The 22137-nt window shown below is 39.6% G+C and overlaps 2 protein-coding genes across 6 annotated transcripts in view; one reads left to right on the plus strand and one right to left on the minus strand.

Annotated features, from left to right (window-relative positions):
- sgce (sarcoglycan, epsilon) overlaps nt 1-3315 on the plus strand; it is a 30182-nt gene extending 26867 nt beyond the window's left edge. For 2 of the 5 annotated variants that reach the window (XM_088329555.1, XM_088329558.1), the window contains 3 exons: nt 1255-1298; nt 2967-3004; nt 3110-3315. In XM_088329555.1, the coding sequence (XP_088185681.1) occupies nt 1255-1298; nt 2967-3004; nt 3110-3160 (133 nt within the window). In that variant the 3' untranslated portion in view covers nt 3161-3315. The other 3 variants (XR_015849816.1, XM_088329557.1, XM_088329559.1) reach the window with 3 other exon arrangements.
- Nucleotides 3316-5080: 1765 nt separating this feature from the next.
- Nucleotides 5081-21675, minus strand: casd1 (CAS1 domain sialic acid O acetyltransferase 1). Its single transcript, XM_088329562.1, has 18 exons — nt 21287-21675; nt 18482-18578; nt 18271-18391; nt 15443-15487; nt 15307-15369; nt 15193-15237; nt 15004-15127; nt 13771-13985; nt 12287-12706; nt 12138-12227; nt 11939-12058; nt 11101-11257; nt 9825-9904; nt 9643-9744; nt 9435-9575; nt 7953-8030; nt 7791-7883; nt 5081-7254 (listed from the first exon to the last, which is right to left on the minus strand). The coding sequence occupies exons 1-18, from the start codon at nt 21498-21500 to the stop codon at nt 6985-6987; spliced, it is 2475 nt and encodes an 824-aa protein (XP_088185688.1). The 5' UTR covers nt 21501-21675; the 3' UTR covers nt 5081-6984.
- Nucleotides 21676-22137: the final 462 nt, after the last annotated feature.

Here is a 22137-nt window from a genome sequence, read left to right on the forward strand (position 1 = left end):
TTACTCTTCCACTCCTCCATGACAACATATTCCAGATTTTCTGCTTCCGCTTGAGGATGCCGCAAAGATGTTCTAATGGGTTTAGATCTGAGGACATGCTAGGGTAGTCCATCCCCTTTACCCTTAGCCCCTTTTGAAAAGCCTTGGTCATCTTAGAAGTGTATTTGTGGTCATTGTCAGGCTGGAATATTGCTTTGTGTTTTTTTCAGTGATGTTCTATTTAACATTATAAGGAAATCTGCAAAAATGTGAGGGCTGTACTCACTTTTGTGACATATGGTATACCGGCACAAATATATGAACTGATGCATAAAATGTCAAAATTACTCAAAATAACTGCATAAGACAAGCAACAGTTCCCATACCAAAGTTACTCTGGCAGCAGGTTAGAGACTGACTGTACGTAAAGCATTTTGGAAAGAGATTCTGGATTTTACAAACGACACATTGTGTTTATCAGTCAAGAATTAAAAAATGTTACGGCACAATGTTCCATACTTTTGTTCATTTACTTGTTACAAAGTTATTAGCTCTATCACACAGATAAGACAGGGGAAAATCAAGACACCTGAGAGCTAAATTTAAGACTTGTTGTAGGACCTTTTCAAGGCCTTAGTTTGCGGTTATCAAATCTAAGACTATTTCAAGTTTTTAAGACCTTGGGGGAAGCATTGTCCCTGAATGCCAAAACGTAACAATGTTTTTTTTTTAATTAGAAAAAAATTGTAGAGGCTTTAGCGTTGCTCATCTGTAAATATCAAGTCTCTGGTAATGATTTTGTTATGATACATTACCACTGGATGGCAGATCTTTGTCCACATATCGAAGAGCCATTGTGTTTATAGATAGCAATATTTAGATATCAGAGCTGTCACAAAAGCAAAAAAAAAGACGTTTTTCTCAGAAGTTTTCTTCAAATGAGTATTTTTAAATGTGCAATGTTCAACTGTTGTTGACTACACTATGATAAAAGCTAGAAACATCCCTTTTCCAATGAAAGGTGAGTGTTCAAGCTTTCTTTTGATATATAATATGCCTATATAGCGACCAAACTACATTTTCTTTATGCCTTTGAAAATGAGTCAAAATTGCAAAAATTTGTATTCCCATTTGAGGAACATTGAATGAGTTGAGTTTTGAGCTGCCCCGCAATTGGTCCGTAAAGGGCTCGCATGCCAAAACTACGCGTCAATGTGCTTTTTGTATGCCGTTGAAATCTGTGAAACTGTACTCACCGAATGTCGTCGACTACAGGAACCTGCAAAACCAGATTACCATACCACAACAGAGACCATCAGGTTTGTTTGTGTTACTTTTGTTCAGCATCTTCGTATGTATCAAAAACGTATCAATAAAAAGGAAAAAAAAAAACTCATCAGACAAGACATTGCACCCTTGTAAATACTGTAACACCCCCAAGATACAACATTTCAGTAATCCCCCGTTTATTGCCTTTATAGGGAGCAACAGTCTTAGTGATATGTGAAAAATGTGAAGTAATTCCCGCTGCCAACCTAATAAAACATTGTAGTTTATTTTATACAGGCTACAATGGCACGATTCAGCGACCCTGATCCGCAAAAAAATCCGCTTCAGTAGCCCTTGCTCTCAGCAATAGTCAACATGGGATAATGAATCACAGCCTTGACCATGCATTTCCTTTGGGGCAGGCCAAAACGGCACCATCCCAACAAAAATGCCTTCTGCCGGGTCTCCGATCGCAGAAATATGTTATTGTAATTATTGGATCTCAGCCACACAAGTACAGTTCATTTTAAGGCATCATTACAGTAACGGCAAAAAAAGAGCTGCCAGGCCCAACAAAAGTTCGCTCTGCCAATGCCAACTCGCTGCAATAGGTGATCGGGGATAATGAATTGTTGCCGCACGAGTGTAGTTCACTTTTTGGTGGACAGTAAATACAGTACGAAAAAGACATTCATTTATCGCCGACTCGCTAAGTCTTTACAAAGGACATGAGGTTCTCAACTGAATGAGGGGACAGAAAGGCATTGTGGGAGGTAGTTCAGCCAATAGCATACTGGCATATCCATGATGCAGTGACTTAGACCAACAGCCGACCAACAATTTATATGACGACTACCAATAGCAGACAGGCATCTTGGATGTGTACTTTTATATCTGTACAAACGCCACACAACGTTTGAACGTGATCAGTTTTAGCATATGTTGTATTGTGGGGAAATGCCTTAAAGACGAGAAAATAAAACATGTTTTAACACAGTGTAATGTGAAAATGTCATAGGGCAGGGAAGCTGCATCCCTAGTGTTTACTGTCGTGACATTTTGAAAGTGTAGGGGAGGCTTAAATAAACGGAGTACTACATAGGAAGGTGCGGTCCTCTGCGTGGTATTTATCGGGTTTGTAAAGGGTTAAAATAAAGTATTAATTCTTGCGGGTGGACTGAAAATGTCAGGGCCACTCCGACCGCAACTTTAAACCACAACTTTCCAGGCCGTTGTATTTTCTTTTTAATGTACTTACCGTTACTTTCGCTCAGCCATTGACAGAGTAGAAATATTCTCTGACATCTTGATAGGAGTTTGTCAAGTCTTATACGCACAGCTAACTCCTTTATGCTTGCAAAAGAGGAGACTAAACAATTCATTAGATTTTGTCCCGGGAAAAAATACGCTAATTCTATTGTAACTTCTCAGCATTGATTTTCCGATGGGTGCCATTGCTGTGGGAACCAATAGACGCGGGAATGAGACACGTCACTTTGTGAAAGCCGCAATGGCGTCTTCGATCGGTAAATGGAAGACTTCCTTACAATCTATTAGACCGATGCAGAAATCAAATATAATAGCTTGGAATACATACTATTTAGTATTTTAAGAATAAAATATCACCTAATTAGAAAAAAAATAATAAGCTGCAAATCAGAGAAGGATGTTGTGTGCATGCTTCACTAATCTCCTTTTCTTTTTTACCGCTAACAAAGGAGATAGTTATGTCATGTCTACATTTCGAAGGTTGGAGGTAGGCAACATAATGTCTTGGGGGGATTGTTGGTTTGGTTATCTTCTATTGAGCTGAAAGAGCAAAAACAGAATTGCAATTCATGTTTTCTGTAATTCTTTGCAGGTAAATGGTATTCCTGAGGAGCGAAAGGTGGCTGAAGCGTTGAATTTGTGATCCGAATCGAGACCCCGGTTTTTGAATTTGTGCCAATATGTGTGTCTCGATGTATTGTTAGGCTTTTCCCACATCACATTGGAGTGTTTGTCTTTGCACAAGTAAGAGTTTCACATTGAATATTCTTTGTCACCTCAATAAATTAATTCCACTGATTACTTTCCTCTTTGGTTTTGTTCCTAGCCCAAAGGGAATTAGACTAGTTCTAATAAGAGCATCAACCACGATGAGACTCGAAAGCATTTTATCTGCATTTCCCTTTTGGAAGGGTCATTCATCTCTAGAGGGGCCTATCTGATTGCTTGTAAAAGACTTGTTTTGGCCTGGAAGAGTTGAATGTCGTTCTGGGGAAATTACTTAGTCCTCAAAACTGAAATTCAGCTTTTTTGGGGGAAGTTTTTTTACATCTGGGGTAAACTATCTGACTATCTGTAAAAGATGGTGTTGGTATTCAATGTTGTTCTGGCATGGATGAGTGCTGAATGCTGAGTCAGAAAAAAATAAAGTGCTTAGTTAACAGTTTTTGGAATGTTTATGATATATATATATATATATATATTATATATGATTTGCATCTCCATAAACCGAGAGGCTGCCATGCAAGAAGAAAGCCTTGCTCGAAAAGCGGCACCTTCAGGCTCGACTGGTTTGCTGTTGACCACAGGGACAAAGACCTTCTGGAGGAAAGCTGTGGTCAGACAAAACAATAATTGAGCTATTTGGACACAATGCCCAGCAATATGTTTGGAGCAGAAAAGGTGATGCCTTTAACTCCAAGTACACCATGCCTACCGTCAAGCACGGTGGTGGTAATATTGTGCTGTGGGGCTGTTTTTGCTAACAATGGAACTGGTGCTTTACAGAGAGTGAATGGATTATGAAGGAGGATTACCTTCAAATTTTTCAAGATAACCTAAAGTCATCATCCTGATGATTAGGTCTTGGGCGCAGCTGGGTGTTCCCAAGAGGACAATGACCCCAAACACACATCAAAAGTGGTAATGGAATGGCTAAATCAGGCTAGAATAAAAGTTTTAGAATGACCTTCCCAAAGTCCTGACTTAAACCCCATTGGGAGCATATGGACAATGCCGAAGAAACAAGTCCATATCAGAAAGCCATTACATTTAACTGACTGCACCAATTCTGTCAAGAGTGGTCAAAGAGTTAACCAGAAGCTTGTGGATGGCTACCAAAAGTGCCTAATTGAAGTGAAAATGGGCAAGGGACATGTTACCAAATATTAGTGCTGCCGTATGTATATTTTGATCCCGCAGATTTGATCACTTTTTCTGTTAACCCTAAATAGTCATACGAGAACTAAACCTCATGAAAGTTCTTTGTCACAAAAAACAATCTGTTTCAATCATTAGATCAGAGACAAATCACAGTTGTAGATATAACTGGAAACTCAAGAGATCCATGACATTATGTTCTTCACAAGTGTATACACTTTTGACCACACCTGTGTGTAATATATATACATATATATATTAAAAACCGCAGTACAGCGGCGCAGTGGTTAGCGCATGTGCGGCACAGTTCAAGTCATGGGAACCTCCTGCGTGGGTTCAAATCCAGCTCCAGACTTCCTGTGCGGAGTTTGTATGTTCTCCCCGTGCTTGCGTGGGTTTCCTCCGGGCACTCCGGTTTCCTCCCACATTCCAAAAACATGCATTTCAGGTGAATTGGCCGGTCCAAATTTTCCCTAGGTGCGAATGAGCGAGTGAGTTGTCTGTCCCCGTGTGCCCTGCGATTGGCTGGCAACCAGTTCAGGGTGTCCCCTGCCCACTGCTAGCTGGGATGGGGCTCCAGCACCCCCGCGACCCTACTGAGGATAAGCGGTGCAGTTGATGAGATGAGATGTTAAAAACCATATCGCCACCCTCCTTTTGCTCACAGGTAATAAACACCAGACTCTCAAACTGCACATTTTATGAAGTCATCATCAATATGTACAGCAGAGTAAAGGCAATTTATAATATGAATACATTTCACATTTTAAGACATCACACAAATCATGTGTAACATATTTCAAACAGTATAAATATTTGTTGCTTTTACACTACCAAAAAAAAAGGACATTTAAGTCAAAAGTACCGCTGCTGAAAAGTTCAACACAGTTCAGAATTGTGGACTCAACAATGAGGTGATGACAGACAGAAATTGTAGTGATTGACACCTAAATCATGACGAATACAAAATGAAATATCTCAAACAATTTCCTGTAAAGCTCGTACACATTGCGCGGTGATAAAATATTAAAAATTCCTTTATAGAAATCTTTGTCAGTGCAGAAAATCAGCTGCACGTGGACTCATTTAATAAAAGTGCTAAATCCTGCTAGATGGAGGCAAACATCATAATGTTAATCAAGAAAAAGGAGAAAATATCAACAATTTTAAGCCCAGTCAGTGCATGTTGGTTAAAAGTTAGCAAGGAAAAGCTGAAAGTTGAACTGTGAGTCAAGTTTTGGAGTTAGTTGTTGTGCTGGTTAACCAGTGCATCTTCTACCACAGAAACGAAATCTACCAAACGGACGTCTTTCCTCACCCCTTGTTGCGCAAAATGTAAAAAATAAAGAGTATAAAATAGAAGCATCATTTTAAATAATTAAATACTGTACATACCACAAAGAAATTGAGCGCTACAGCAGGTGACCAAAGTACAGTACCTTTGAGCTAAGGATTATTCATGAAAAAAAATGAGCCAGGGTAGTCCTGGTTTTGATCAGAAGCGCTAGTAGTTGGTCCATAATATTTCATTTTAAATATAATACAGTGGCACCTCTACATACAAGCTTCATTTGTTCCAGGATCGTGCTCGTAGCTCGAATTGCTCGTGTAGCCAACTCATTTGCCCCGTACGAAATCATTTAAAAACTAATTGGTCCGTTCCCGACCTCCCAAAAGCATCAAAGTGAACTCAAAAGAGTTACTAAACAGATTTTCTTGATCACTAAAAACCCATTCAAATCATAATTGAACAACAAAAATACAGTATTAAGATAAATGAGATATCAACGGATGAAATGCAGGTTCATTATGAGCACTTGCCCCGGACGCAATCGCCTAAACAAAGGTTTGCGAGGAAGAGTGACAGATTGCATACAGTATCTCTCAACTCATTCATTCATACATTATATATTATGTAATATATATATAAATATAAACACACATATTTTATAGTTTTTTTTGATCATTTCAAATTGTGTCGGCCATAAAACATTTCTATATGGGAAAACATAAAAAATACTAAAGAACTGTGCCCACAACATAAAGGAACAGACTGGTGCCAAATTTGCCACGACCCAAGCGCAGGCCAGCGACTTTCAAAAGTGGAGAAGGAGTTGCATCCTGACCACCCACACGCTTAAGGGATCTCTCAACCATGAAGTAGTTTGGATGTGCAAACTGGACAAAGCAAAGCTGGCTGTACAGAGGCAGTATGCAGTCTTTAGGGGTAGCCTCGGCACTGCCCGTGAACTGGATTTTCCTTCGGATAGTGAGCAAGATTTTTGTTCGAAATAAAACTCGTATAACGAAATTATTGAGTTAAGAGTTGCTCGTATGAAAGGTACCACTGTACATAATTGCAAAAATAGAAAACAATATATATTTTTTTTAGTTTGGTTGATGTGGACGGAGAGTCGAGAAGCCGCTCCAAGAAATATAGGGCCTGTATTTTTGTTTTTTTTATAAAAGTACCTTCTCTCTCCTTTGCAACGTACAAGAGTTGTTTCTTTAGATGAATGTCAGTGTTCTTCAGTGTGCGACTATGACAGCAGTTTTCAGGGAGGGGTAAAAAAAAAAAAAAGAAGGGTTTTAGGTCCCGGGCTCACTCTGACGGTCCCTGGTGAGGAAAAGTGCGAGGAGGGCCGTGACAGCGAGGCCCCCGATCCTCTTGAGGAGCGTGGCGCTGTCCTTGGGGATGACTACCTGGGCAAGGTCGTTGGTGATGATGGAGATCTCGTGGGCCACGCAGACAAAGATGAAGGTGCTGACCAGGATGTTGAGGGAAGGGCTGCCCGGGATCAGGATCAGGATGCCCTTGGTGTCCGCAGCAAGCCAGATGTGGTACTGGCAAATGAACAGCTGGGGGGGACAAAAAAGGCTCACTAACCTACTAGAACAAGGGCGTCAACATTAGGGGGTGCAACGATAGTCGACAAAAAATTTTCCCTCTACTTTTTTTTGTTTTCCTTCTTTCACTCTCGTTTTCTTTATTATTTTTCTTTTTTTTTTTCATTGTTGTATAGTTCATTTTTTCACTTTATTTCTCCCCTATGTAAAAAAAAAACAGTCTGAAGAGCCATGTGGGTGCCGAAAGACCCAAGTCTTTTAGTGAGCAGAGCAAAAAGAGACGCTTTTCTAAAGAAGACGGAAACTTGCATGGCAACATTGACGTAATCGAAAGGTAACACAGCTACATTGTCTAACTGTGTCTCTATATTTTAATGTCTTAGGGATAGTAATAATAATAATACATTACTCATGTCTTTTTAAAAGCAAACAAGCTTAGAGGGAACATTGGTCCCTTGGTAAATTGAGTTCGAGGCCTCTGTATTAGATGGGTTTTTTTATGTGTTATGAGAAAAAGACAATCAGAATGGATTCGATGAGCATCTAACCTCCAAGGAGATCTTTCCAAACCAGGCAAAGAAGGAGCTATAGACAGAGCGGGCGTAGCCAGGAATGTTCCGGATCAGAATAAAGGCCAAGATCTGTTTTTTGAGCAGAAGAAAAAATGTAAGGGCGAGTGTCACCGTGACGGAAAGATGGCGATAACGTACCTGCACCACAGAGATGTACGGATGCATTTCGTTGCACTCGGATTTGTTTTTGCAGCTGCTGGCCCAAACCGAATAGGACTGGAATGAAGGGAGGAGATTAGTGTTGACGTGACCATCTTTTTTTGTTTACAAGTGAGGTGAAAAGATTGTCAGTAGATACAAATGTTATGTATATACGTAGTACAAAAGAGCAAATGTGTGAAAGAGATGTACCCGGTAAGCTATTCAGCTCAAGAATTTGAAGAGAAATTGCCGTTTGGCAATTAAAGGCTACAAACTAGAAGTAGGTAAGGGGAGTGTACAAGCACTACTAAATGCTGCCCTCTGGGGGCCATTATTATTTTTTGTTAATGGGCTGCTATAAACTGACATGAATTCTGCCATTCTGTTTCAACAATGCACATGCAGCTTCAATATGTCACACTCGTTTACAAACTCTATAGGTGTTGTCTAAAAATTTAGTTCAACCTCAAAGACAATAAAAGACTTGATTGTGTAAAAAGCAGAAAAAGTAGCCAAATTTAGACTCATATTAGTGATATTGATTGATCTGACTGCATTCAATCTTTTAATTGACTGCTGATCTTTTGCTTTTTGTTCTATTTATATTAATTTATATTTTATACATTGGTTTTCTAAAGATCTGTGTCAGAAATAGTTAAAAAAGAATTGTAAATAGCTCTTTTTCTCCATTTTGTCATTTATTTATAGCACTTAAGTGTTAATATTTTTAATTTATGTTATAGTCTTGAATTTTCAGGGTTTTTGTGCTGTTGTTGGACTTTGAATCTGTTCAGTCTTTAAAAAACTTAACATTTCTTTGTATTTTACAATTTTTTGGAAGATCTGTAAATATTTTTATATATATTTCATGTGTTTTTCATTGATTCCCTGCAAAAATTATGAAATATTAAATAATTTGGTGAATAATGTTATTATCGTTATTGATAATATATCAGTTAAAAAAAGAAAAAAAATCTGAGGAGCCGTTTGGGAGCCAAAAGAAACAGTTTTCTTAGTGAGCAGCATCTCGGGAAAATGCCGGTATTTGTCGTCCTAGATGCAACAGTAGGAGGTAGCAACGCTTCATTGACATCTCGTTAATGAGGTCTTAAGCCACCATTGGCTTCATTTTAAATACTTTTTAATTTTTCTTAATTTAAAAACGTGGTGTATCGAGTCAAACTGCCAAGAAGCATGGCAATGGAAATCATTTCCAGCATTTCACCTAAAATACAAGTATTTTCTTGACCTCGTCAACACAACATTAAAATTCAAGCATTTTCAAAAATTTCAAGAACCCGTACGAACCTTAGCGTAATAGCAGTATCGATGGCCGTCATAACTATCAGCGCCTCAAAATATGGCCTAATATCAGTCGATACCAATAACAAGTGTTAGTACTTTGGCGTTTTGTTTCAGGAAGCTCGTAAAATAGAACAGGAAAAATGTCACGATGAGAGTTTCAGTGAGCGCTCTTACGACAAAAACCACGACGGAAAAGAAGAGGAGCGGCGTGGAGATCCAGGAGCAAAACAGCGGCTCTCCTTTCCCCTCAGACAGAACCTGGCGCTTCTGCAGCACCAAGTAGACGAAGGCGAACAGCATGCCGTAGATCACCGCCTGTTATGCATTGAAACAAGTTTGAGCCCCTCCTCGGCCAGAAAACAACATTTTGGACTTGACGTACGAATCGGTCCAGCTTCCATCTGAATGCCCACTCGTAGACGCTTCCGTTCACTTCAAAGAGCTTGGAGAAGGGCCAACAGGAGAAAACGCTATAGAAGAGATCCTGTGAACGAGAAAACATATGGAATGGCACAATTACATTTATTAAGAGGTTTTGACATTGGGGCATTCGCATAAGCTCACCTGTGAGTACGCCAAAACGCAGATAACCACTAAAAGGAACAAGAGCTTGACCATGACGCCCAGATGCCACATGCTGCTGGCTGCACATTACACAAGACCACAAGAAAGTTAACATTTTAACCTCTTCGAAAGAGCTGAAGTTATTTTAATTTTCTTTTTAAAGGTGGATATTTAATATTGTAAATATAAAGCGCATAAATAAATGGACCACGTAATTAAAAACCTATTTCTAAATCATTGTTGTGTTTTTCATTTGTTTAGAAACTATATATATATATATATATATATATATATATATTTATATATAAATTTACTTTATAATTTCATGAAAAAAATGTTGAACCTTTCACAATTGTTAATTGTTTATCTGCATCTTTTGTGCAATTTTTTAAAAAGTAGCTCTTAGCTTGAAAGAGGTAGCAGACCCGTTTTAGACTATGCTGCAGGCCGCAGCAAATAGGCCTCAAGTTTTAGTATGGACGCCACTGACAGTGTTATACCCTCCTCATTTTTTTATTATTTTGTTTAATTCATCTGAAAGACATCACAATTGCTCGGGACTCAAGAAAATGAGCAATCACACATTACCTTTCATCTTTATTGGGGGTTTTTTTCAATGTAATGTTTGCAAGTTGCCCACGTGATTGGTCGTTCACTGAGCCGCCTAATCTAAATTTTATAAACAAATATTAATGAATATGTCATGCGGTAGGAGAACAGAAAATGTTTTGAATTGATTGATTATAATAATCAAATTATGTGCGAAATAAAAATCTATTGTAGGTATATTTTTGGGATTATTGTTTAAGTTTAAAGACAGTGTGCGCTATGTAGCGCTTAATAGTGGTAAAGAAACGTCATTGTAAAATACACGTGTTTACAAATAATGAGCAAATATACAATAGCAATCATCTAAACTTACATTTTTAAAATACTACTAGGTTAAGACTTTTGCATTAATCTAACATCTAATGAGCCTCACCTAAAAGGAGCTGATATAATTGTTCGCCATCTTGCTGCTACAGATAGCTCTAAAAAACAAAAACCTAGCAATAACCCAGGCAAAAATGAGGAAAAAATTTGGTCACTTGGCGGTCTCCATAGTTTGTATTCTTCCTTGTTCTTTTTAGCACTCGTTTTCAGTTGAATGACACAATACAACGATGTCTCAAATAATACACAGTGTCCCTTTATTTGAGGTGGGGTTTTTTTTTTATCCAAAAGGAAAATCTGATTTATTTTTATAGTGGTTCAGTCCTAGTTCCTAAACGCTTACCGTTGGCGGTCTTCTGCAAGATTTGAGGCCAGAAGGCCATCATGGCATAGATGACCACGAACCAAAAGGTGACCAGTGGGACAAAGTAATAGAATTGGTAGGGCCGATCCATCACCACACACAACACTAATACTAGGAAGTTCAGACGAAAAAGCACCTAAAGAAATGAGGAAGGATTAAAAAACAAAACAAAAAAAAACAATAAGTAATATTAGACTTGAATTTTTTTGTTTTCACACCAGTGGCCAGCAACCACCAAGCCGCGGACCGGTGGCAGGTTGTGGGTCGTTTAGTACCAGGCTGCACAGGAAAAAAAAAAAAAAAGAATGGTCCCATTTTTTTTTAACTTGTACCGTAATTTTCATTTTTCCACCACAAAATGAACTAAAAAATTTGGCTGCGCATTACACTGAGTAGTACGGTTTGAGCAATGATAGATCAATCCACAAGTATTCCTGACCACATTTGCTCAACAAAGGCTGTGACGGCTATCAAACCAGAATCGCAGTAGTAACAGTGTTGATTCTTCACTATTAGACCACAGGGGTTGTAGAGGACATAGGAAAAGGCATTCAACTTTGGGAAAGAGTTCAGCTAAAAACAAGGTTGTACATTGTGTACCGTGAGTCAAAATAGTATGATGGTAATGAGAAAAACATTTCATGCCTTTTCCTATGTTCCCTAGTGCTCTAATATTTATGCAGTGGATTTAGGCGTATTATTATTGTGATAGTCAAAACAAATGTAATTAATGAGCCGGGCAGAGAGAACCGGTCCGTGGTACGAAAAAAGGTTGCAGACCACTGTATTACACTACTTCCACCCTGTGTAGTCTCACCTGACACACCCTATAGAGTCCAAAGTCTCCTTTGAGCCAAAAAAAGGAAAAGTGCCCATAGCCAGTCTGGAAAAGGTAAGCGGCCACCAACACCCGTATGTGCATGTACACAGGAATGAACTGATAGACACAAGTGCATTTAGACTTCAGTCTAGGACTTAAATGTGACATTGACACGCGCTCGGAAAAGGCAACTCACGGCGCTGGCTCCGGATACGTGATAGATGAGAATCACCAGCTGCATCCAGCCTTTCCACTCGTCCGTTTGCTCCCGATTCAGTAATCTGGTCTGGGTGGTCCAACAAATTAGAACCGAAGAAAAGAAGCTGATGCAATTGTAGGACTTACCTCCTTGCTGCTTTCGCTGTAGAAAATCCCCAAAACAAATATGTAAATAAGAGGAATGAAGAAAGTCAAGTGTGTATAGAACTTCTGCTCCTTCATGAACAAGTCAGCCCGATCGCAGAGGTAAAAGTAGATCATGATGAGGCCCATTTTGCACAGTGCCTGGAAGGGCACCTTTAGACCCGGCGGGTTGGCCGCGGTCGACGGCTTTCTTTCTTCCAGGCTCTCCACGTCCTGCGGCACATGGCGGGGATGGCGGTTGGTGCCCAGGATGTGGAAGCCCAGGAGGACCAGCGCGCAGGACGCAAAGAAGCTTGCTGCCAGTTTTTGGATGAGGTTGGGCGACGGCACTGTCTGGCAGCAAGAGCCGTCGATGGGTTTTTCAATCTTGTTGCACACGGCATTCATCAGCACCATGGCGCCCTGGAAAAAGGGAGAAATGTGGCAATTTGGGCAAAACTGTCGATTACACAGTGCTACGTCTACTTACAAGTATCCCTACATACAAAAGTTTTAGGTTACAAATTACCAGAACGGGAAAAATATTGCCTCTAGTTACAAAGGCGTTTAAGGACACAGTACAGTACGCCTTTTCATTCGCCGCTCCCAGAGTTGTACCTGGCAACTTGGTGCGCATGCATGAATCCTGACATGCTTTTGGTGTCCCCTTTCCGCTCTGTAAACAGTCTAGTGTATGGTACCGCTACAAAGAGCTATCACCCTACAATGACCACATGAAAGACATGCAGAGAAGTGGACGAGTAGAAAGGAAGAGGAAAACAACTTTTCTGGCCATCGAAACAAAGCAAGAAAAAGGTATGAAAACCCACACAGCCGTGCAGGAGTTCAGAGACGACGACGAGGATGCAGCCATTATCCCAAATAAAAGACATTTTGGAAACATTCCACCAAGTCTCAGAATTTGGGGAAAGAAATCACCCAGAAAAAGTTTTGACAAGTTTGGCTATCGTTCGTCATGATGTTTGCCGAGAACATTTTCTAAGGATTTTCAAAAACCATCAAAAGCAGACGTCTATGGATCACTTTTTCAAGAAACACCAGGCAAAAAACACTGTTGAGAACCAGTAAGCAAAGAGGCCATTTAAAGATAAATGAATATTTTTACTATTTCCTTTATTCTTTGTTTGTTTTTTACCATGATGTGCCTCTAATTTAGTTTTTATCGTGCATGTTATTTTATGATATTTATTTTTTTATTTTTTTTCCGCGGGGCTTGGAACGAAGCAATCGGGCAGTGGACCGGGGACACCCTGGACTTGTTGCCAGCCAGAGACATACACACATTCACACGCTCATTCATACCTAGGGATAATTTGGAATGTGGGATCACACGGGAGTTCCCAGAGAAAATGCAAACTCCGCAAGGGAGGCCAGCAGCTGGAGTTGAACCCTGAACCTCGGCAACGAGGGCCGACGGACTAACCACTCAGCTCTGAAGAGAAACCTCATGGGGAGAAATCACTTACAGTTTCTCTGGTGCCCTCGGGTACATGCAGGCCGTCATCCGACTGCGCCATGGTCTCCAGCGCGGCCTCGCGCGAGGCGGCAAGCAGTTTGACCAAGGAGCGGTTTTCTCGTTTGGCGGGAGCAAGAGCATCCGTCGCCGCTTTGTTGTAGAGGTCCAACTGTTGATTGGTGATCACCTTACGGTCCTTTCTCAAAACTTCCTCGTTGACTGGTTCTGAAAAGTAAAAATGCAATAACAGTACAGTAATCCCTCGCTGTATCACAGTTTACTTTTCGAGTTTTTAATACTACGGGGATTTTAGTCGTGCATTTTGATTGGCTAAACCATCGCCCCGCCCCTTTGCTGTCTGCGCGTCAATGAAGTTGGGGTCTAAGTTGTATACCTATGTATAACAGCTTGATAAACCTACATGCAAATCTTTTTCAATTTCGAGTTTTTCTTAAGGCCATCATGTCAAAACTCTCTCGACCGACAAAAACACCTGTGGCCAAGCCCGAAAGGCAGAGGAAGATGCTTTTTACTGCTGACACAGTTCGACTTCCCGACATGCTAAAGCAAGGGGTCTCCAACCTTTTTCAAGCAAAGAGCTACTTTTTAGTTATCAATTAGTGCAAAGTGCTACCAGTTTGATATGCTTTTCCAAAAGAACAACTTTTCAGGTTATTACCATGTTGTTACCAAGTTAATTATTGGAAGTAGGGTAGGTGTGCAACAGAAAAGAATTCAGAAGCACAGTGCTAAAGAATGGTAAAAGCATTTTTGTAAAATATCATCTGTGGTAAAAAAAAGTGTTTGTCCTAAAATCGTCCTAGCTGCAACATTTTTTTTTTCTAAATTGTAATTTGATAGGACAGACGTTATTTGTAAAACAAAGTACAGTACTTTTATTTATTAAACAAATGCTTGAGCCTGTAAATCGGGTTTGTTCTCTGGTTTCAATGTATGTTCGAGTGGTTCATAAATACAGGTTTCTAATTTGCAGAATTTGACTATCCAGGGTCCTTTTTGGAAGGCAACATCCACAAAAAAATGAATGATTACCAACCCTCTAACCCTAACCAATCATAATGCAGAAACCATTTTCATTTGGCGGCCCAGTATCCCCACCTGTGTTCTAAGTGCTAAGTGAGTAGCAATTCATCAATAGATGTTATTTGCGCAGCCATGGGAAATTTATCACTGAGGTGAAGCAACAAGCCAGCGACCATATTCCAAGCTATTAAAAGCTGACCTTGAAGAACCCAGTAGACCTCTGCATGCTGGGCCAACCTCTCCAGGTAAACAGCTATAGCGGTCACGTTAACTTTGTATTGCTGTAACGTCTCAATGCTGCCACCACGTAATTTGATGGACCACTGAGGAAAATGGAGACACAGGGTGAAGCAAAATGTGGGCGGCGCCTACCATTTTCAGAACGTACCGTTGCAGCGCCTACGATGACGACATCGGGCTTTGCCGAGACTTCCTGCAACGGCAAACGTTACAAAATGTTAAGGCCGGCGGATTTGCCGAGAGAATCCACATCCTCACTTACTTGCGCCCATGAAACCAGACGCTCCTTCATTGAGTTGTTCGCCTCGGGATACCAAAAAAAGTCCTACAAAAGAAATCTTAGATGACTACACAGTAGAGATAAGAAGGAAATGAATAAAGGGACAAAAATAGCTTACCACAAACAGAGAGGAGCTCTTTTCTTGAAAGGCAATGTTTGCATGCTTCCGCCAGGCATGAAACACAAAGACAGTCTTGTTTGGGACATTTTATGAAAGAATCTGATTTACAATACATCCTCTGAAACTGTAAAATCTACAACAATGAATAAAACTGAACCAAACGCATTTTTTCCAGGGCAACTCATCCATGACTCCAGTTGACAAATACATTTCTATTTCTGAGAAGACTGTGTGTTGATCACAAGGAATTGAAGCAAAAACTACTTAAAAAACAAACAAAGAAAAACACGTGTAAACTTGAGTGGCACAAGCACTAAAAAATTCAAAAATAAAATTGGGGGGGTATATATTTTGGGAAAAAACATGCTCAAGTGCCAGCCATTTTGGAGATGTGTTATTTTCCAAAACCCCAAAATGTATTCTATCCATTCCTGTATGTTTTAAATATCACAGGGGTTATGTTCCAAAAAGAACCTGTACACAAAATCTGTGAAGTACAAACTTTTAACCTTTTACAATTATTATACAATGAAATACTCCATTATACACTGAAACCAAAGAACAATCCATTTCAACAGGCTGGAGCATTTGTTTAACCAGTGTCTGAAACTCAGGACAAAAAGTTACCAGACACCAGGGCAGACAACTCTGAAAAGTTGCCTGCCCAGCCATAAAGTTGCCTGCTCCATTTTTCACAACTTGAAACACAATAAGACGACTAATCGCAAAATAAAATAAAAAAACATTATTGCAAAGTATTAAAGATTGATAATCAGAATAGATAACAGAACAACACTTTAAAATTAAGTTTATTATAAATCTACTTATAACATTCATTGCATGTATGTGACGTCGCTGTTTTCCATCTGCCATCAGTATGTACCTGTATTTACTCATCTTCATTCATGCAATGTTTGCGTTGCGTCGACTGCTACAAGCCACGTGAACTCCTCTTTCCACGATGCTTTAATGTACGTTTACGTTTTGTAGCGTCATCAATTTTGTTAGCTTCTTTTGAATATTTCTTCTGAGGCTGGGGTTTTGACTTGATTCCTAACCACTAATCAATTTTTCTTGTGTTCTCTGTGCATCCACTTTGGAAAATGATATGCAAATGCACGACCTTATAACGCTCGGGAAAGTCCGAAAGCAGGAAGTTATTTGATGCAAGCTTCTGATTGGCTGCCGAGTATGCAAATTGCCAAACGAACCGAAACTCCGAAATTTCAAAACTAAACGAAGATTTCGAAATCGGAATAAAGCAAACGTTTGATTTGAAAAAAATAAATAAATAAATAAAATAAAAACGAAAGATTTTCTGTCTTGAAAAAGTTGTCGGCCAACCCGGGCAGAGACAATGTGTAAGTTGTACGCCTGACGTAAAAGATGCACGCCCCAGGCGTCCGGGCAGACGTTATTTCAGACACTGGTTTAACCCCTTACTGTTCCTGTAAAATTTGCCTAAAATCCTAATCCAAGACTTACCCAATATGAAAAAAAGGTAAACGTACATCTTTGGCACAAGGACAGGGCTTGTCAAGGCTATCTATTTACCCTCAAATAAAGCACGAAGGAAGTATTTGGGGTGTAAAAAATATATGTAGCTGGGACAAGGCGAAATTCTCTAAGTAGTGGTACATGAAAGTCCGTACCGTAAATTCCGGACTATAAGCCGCTACTTTTTTCCCAAACTTTCAACCCTGCGGCTTATTCAGTGATGCGGCCAATTTATGTAATTTTTATAACGGCCGCCAGCTGCGCTCGAGTATAAAAGGTAAGATTAAGACTGCAACTTCTTAGCTTGTGCACAAATTAAATTAACGTAGACGTATCCTCATCATGCAAATTGCAAAAAGACAGGCACATGACGCAAAAATAAAAAAATCAGGTCGTTTACACGTCATTTAGCACCCGGGTCTCCACAACAAGTGGTGAGTAGTTAAAGGATAAAGAAAAAAATTATGAATAGGATTTCTTACCTTTGTGGTGCTCAGCAGAAGCCATGCTGTATGTATAGCAAGATCGGAAACTTGCACACCTTCTTCATATTTTGCTATTATTTCTTTCTTAAATGCAATAGTTGTACGCACTACTCTTCTTTTTTCACCTGTAGCAACTTTGCTGCTTGCACCGAACTTCTTCCGAGGCATAATTAGGGGTTAAAACACTCCGTTCAGCGATATTAAATACGAAAGCAAAAAGAAGTGCGCGCTCACGTGACAACAGTTCTTCACGAGGGATCGGGGCAATCTACACTCGTACGCTGCTCAGCATCGCCCCTAGCGTACCGACGTTCGAACTCCCATTTTTTGAACGAAAAGCGAAGCAAGAATTTCTCGACATTTTTGGTCGAGAACCGATTTGTTCGAACTGAGAGGCGTTCGAAAACCGAAGTTCCACTGTATATATTTTACCAACCCTTACCTTTAGAAATATACACTTTTTTCCTTGGGTTACTTTCAACTGGCACCCGGACTCTGCAGGTCAGCATTAAATCTTAAGGACCGGTATCATTTTCCGTTCATATTGCCGGCTGTGCTTTTTGGACTGTATCGGGTATGGGTTAATTTGTTTTTTTTTTATTTGGGCGCAAGTGGCTAATATACAGGTGCGGCTTGTATATGTACATAATCGGTTTTCCTCCCGAAATGTGGTGAGTGCGGCTTATAATCAGGTGCGCTCTATAGTCCGGAATTTACGGTAGCCAAACAAACCAAACAAAACTAAGTCACACCAGTGATAAAAAAAAAATATTGTAGCTTCCTGAAGTAAACAATCAAACACTCTCAACTCATTTTTGTTGTGAAGATTTTGTCCAAGCATACCTTGTTCCCATCTTCCCTTTGGCCGGGCTCAATAATTTTGACGAAGGAATAAAACAGTTGTCGGATTCGGGAATCTCCCATAAAGGCCACTCGCTTTTTGGAAAGGCAGCTTTTGGCTTCTCTGTGGCACAAAGACGCGCATTGTGTTAAAGGTGCGCATCAACTCTTGCCTGTTGTCTTTGCATGCGTGCACAAATAAAGAGTGACTCACAAGCGTTTGTATTTGTGCATCATGCAGCCATAAGGCTGCCAAACATTCTCCCCCAAGTAACGTCCGCTGGAAAGAAGCCATTGGCATGAATCTCCACCTAAAAGGGCAAAGCACAGAGAAGCATGCCGTACAGAATCAAGCAGTAAAACGCGCGTCTATTAAAAAGCTGGCAAAACGCCAACATGTCCGTCAATTGTCACTGAGAGTTATTTCCTTGTATGTAAACAACACTCTCGTGCATAATTATAATAATAATAAAAGTAATAAAACACAGTACATGCGCTCTGTCAGTTTGCGGTGACTCTTTGTGTTGAACTGGTTATGCCACTTTACAAAGAAGTTTCATCAAATTGGTGTAATTGCTTATGGTAAAATTTCACATGAGGCTTGTCGTAATAAAAAATTGCTCAAGCTGGTACTGCAAAATACATCCGTTTTTATAGAATCATGGCAGATGTCAGGAACAACATGTTCCAATTAAACCGTCGATTGTCAAAGCGATGATATTTTTTTTATTCAGCAAGAGTTGTTAAATGGTACTTAAGATATACAGGAAAAGTTCATTGTTTGGTCCATAACGAAAATAATTTAGATAATTGGGAAGTCTGCTCCTATGTCCATCGTCCAATCCAGACCTTTTCAGACTTGCTTACCCATCATGAATTGCCTCACATCCCCCCCTTTTTTGACTGTTGTATTTATTGTCTGTTTTATTTCATATCAGATATCAGGAAGGCGCTTCAAAAAATGTATTATTATGATTTCAATGTATGGCTATCCTTTTAGCATTATTGGCCTTTTGTCCTTGCCATTGTTGGTACTTGTTCTTACATTGTTCATTTATTTTTGTGATGAAATTGTCTATTTGGTATTGAATTCTGTTACCACTGCTGGTAAAACTAGTTTTTTATATATATATATATATATATATACACACATACATGTAAACGAGTCACTAGGTAATATAATCGACCTGTTACCTGTAGTAACACAGTTATGAATAATTTCTTACTGATACAAAACTATTATTATTTGTAATGAGATGCCTTTGAACTACACCAGCTGAGAAGATCAATTTGAAAAAAAGTGGCAGGAAATGTTATTTACTTTAAGTTCTGTAGTGCAATGGTTAGCCTATTTGCCTAACACGTAAAAGGTCCCTCGTTTGAGAGCAGTGGAAACATATGTTGGCCTGGAGAGGATGGACGCAACCAGGCTATACTTGCTCAAGACACACAACAGGACATTGGTGCTCCAAGAGGTTAAGGAATTCAACCAACCAACCATATATGAAAAAAAGGGTGGGATTTAACAAGTTTTATTTTTCCCCACTCCCTTTTAGGCATTCTGTTATGCATTTTAATGATATTTGTATGTGTACACAAAGAAGATAACTAGCCTATATGAATACATAAATTAATGATTGATTGATTGATTGATTGAAGTAGTAGTAGTAGTAGTAGTAGTAGAAGAAGAAGACAACCAACAAGAACAGGACAACCGGATTAAAAAGGTCTACATTAAAAAGAGTTACTTGCAATTGGAAGATATGTTTCCTTCCAAGTCCAATGATGTATTCTCCATAGAAGCCAAAAGTAAGAGTTCCTTACAAATACCTAAAAAGCTGTGTTCAGACAACTTTTTCATGACCAAATTCAAGCACTTTTTAAGTATTTACAAAGCCAATTTTCATTTTTCACAGTACCAATAAAGGAAGAAATCTAGGGCTCATTAAATTAACCGGATCCAAAGTCTTTGTTTTAAACCCTCACTCCAGCCCCAACACTATTTTGAAACCATAAAATCGATTTAAAACCCTAACTTTCAGCCCAAAACCTAGCTCTACATCTAACCCTAGTCCCAACCCTATATCATACCGTAACCCTTGCTCTAAACCCATTTCGAAACACTACGTTCCGTTTGGAACACTAACATGGAGCTCAAACTAGTTTCTAACCCTAAACCTCCACCTAGCGCCAACCCTATTTTAGAACCCTGATTTCAGTTTACACCCAAATAAGGAGCCTAAACCATAGTTTCTAACCCTGGCCACAATCATTTTTTGGGGGAAATGTACAATTAGTTTAAAAACCTTACTTGAAGCCCAAAACCTAGCTCCTGACCCTAACCCAACACCTAACCTCAGAAACATGGCAACAATTTCAAGCATTTATAACCAATTCGCCTACAATTCAAGCACTTTCCAAACCTTGATAATCAACTTCAAAACCCTAAATTCAGTTTAATACCCTGATAAGTAGCTTAAACCATAGTTCCTAACCCTAGCCCAACACCTGACATAAGAAACATGGCAACAAGTTCAAGCATGTAAAAGCACATCACCTTAAATTTAAGCACTTTCCAAACCTCGAAAACGCAACATTAAAATTGGAGCATTTTCAATGATTTCAAGCACCGGGTTCTCCCCCATCCCAAGTTTTTTTTTTAAATATGACGAACGCGTTGCACTTGGGATCACAAGAGGAAAATTATTGCATCCATACTTTAATCCGAATCTGAACCGGAAAAATATCCTGCTTGAATTGACGCCGTTTTCAAGTATGCTGCCCGGGGAACATGTAAACACTCCCCTCAACGCGGCTCGGCTAAACGGACTCCAAAAACAGTTACGACGCTCACGTTAAGCGGCTTCGTTTCAAAATATACGTTCCTTATTTTCCAGAAGCCAACCATTTGAAATCGAATAAGCGTAACGTGGAAAAAAACACAACCCCCCTAAGCTAGCGTTAGCATTAGCATGTGTCAAGTGTTCCCGTTCCAGAGAGAAGGGAGGGGGGCACTTACCTCCAAAATAACGCGAGCAAGTGTGGAATCCAACGAGGAAAGTGACAAGCACGAGCGCTATCCATTTAGCGGTTTGAATGGTGAAATGTTGGTTAATTTCACGCTTGCCCAGGCCCAGGAGCGCCATCTTCGCTCCTCCATGACAACAAGCAGCTGTGAACTCTCGGAGGGAGCGTCTCCCAACCTCAGGCTCGCCATCCCCTCCCACTTCCATTACTTTGCCTTAAATCACTCGCTCTGGGTCTTTTACCTCGCAACCATTCATTCTATTACATGTATGTTTATTGCTGGATCATTTTAAGCGTAATCGAACACCTCACTACGACTTTTTATGTCATAAACCCCCATAAAGTTGAGAGAAGTTTTTTAAATGTTGCGTTCGGCGACTATAGGAATCTGGAACATTCCAACAAACGACCGAAATGAGAGGACAATGTAAACAAAGGTGACTGTCCCTGATTAAATCTTTGACAGACATTTGAAATAACATTGAGTTGCACCAAGGCATTTCATCAGAACAAAACGTCCCCATGCTTTGCATTTTTCCGCTATGAAGTTAAACATTTCAGACTTCCTATTATCATAGAATGCAACACACAGAAATTGGTAAAATAATACATTCTATCCATAAAGCTCGCCCACAATCAAAATGTCATCAAAACCAATAATATTTGCAAAAAGTTTGCTATTTTTACGTAACTTATCAGTCCACCCCCCTGCCTTCTTTTGTCGGATTGCATTTCCCGGCGTTTCGGTTTGTTGTACAGAAGGTTTTTGTTTTTTTCATGAAATTTGGCAACAAGACTGCCATTAAAAAAACAACAAATGTTTATTATTAGTACATTATACCA

Source organism: Urocampus carinirostris, chromosome 2 (assembly GCF_059441175.1).
Source record: "Urocampus carinirostris isolate Australia breed hairy pipefish chromosome 2, RoL_Ucar_1.0, whole genome shotgun sequence".
Taxonomy (NCBI): Eukaryota; Metazoa; Chordata; class Actinopteri; order Syngnathiformes; family Syngnathidae; genus Urocampus; species Urocampus carinirostris.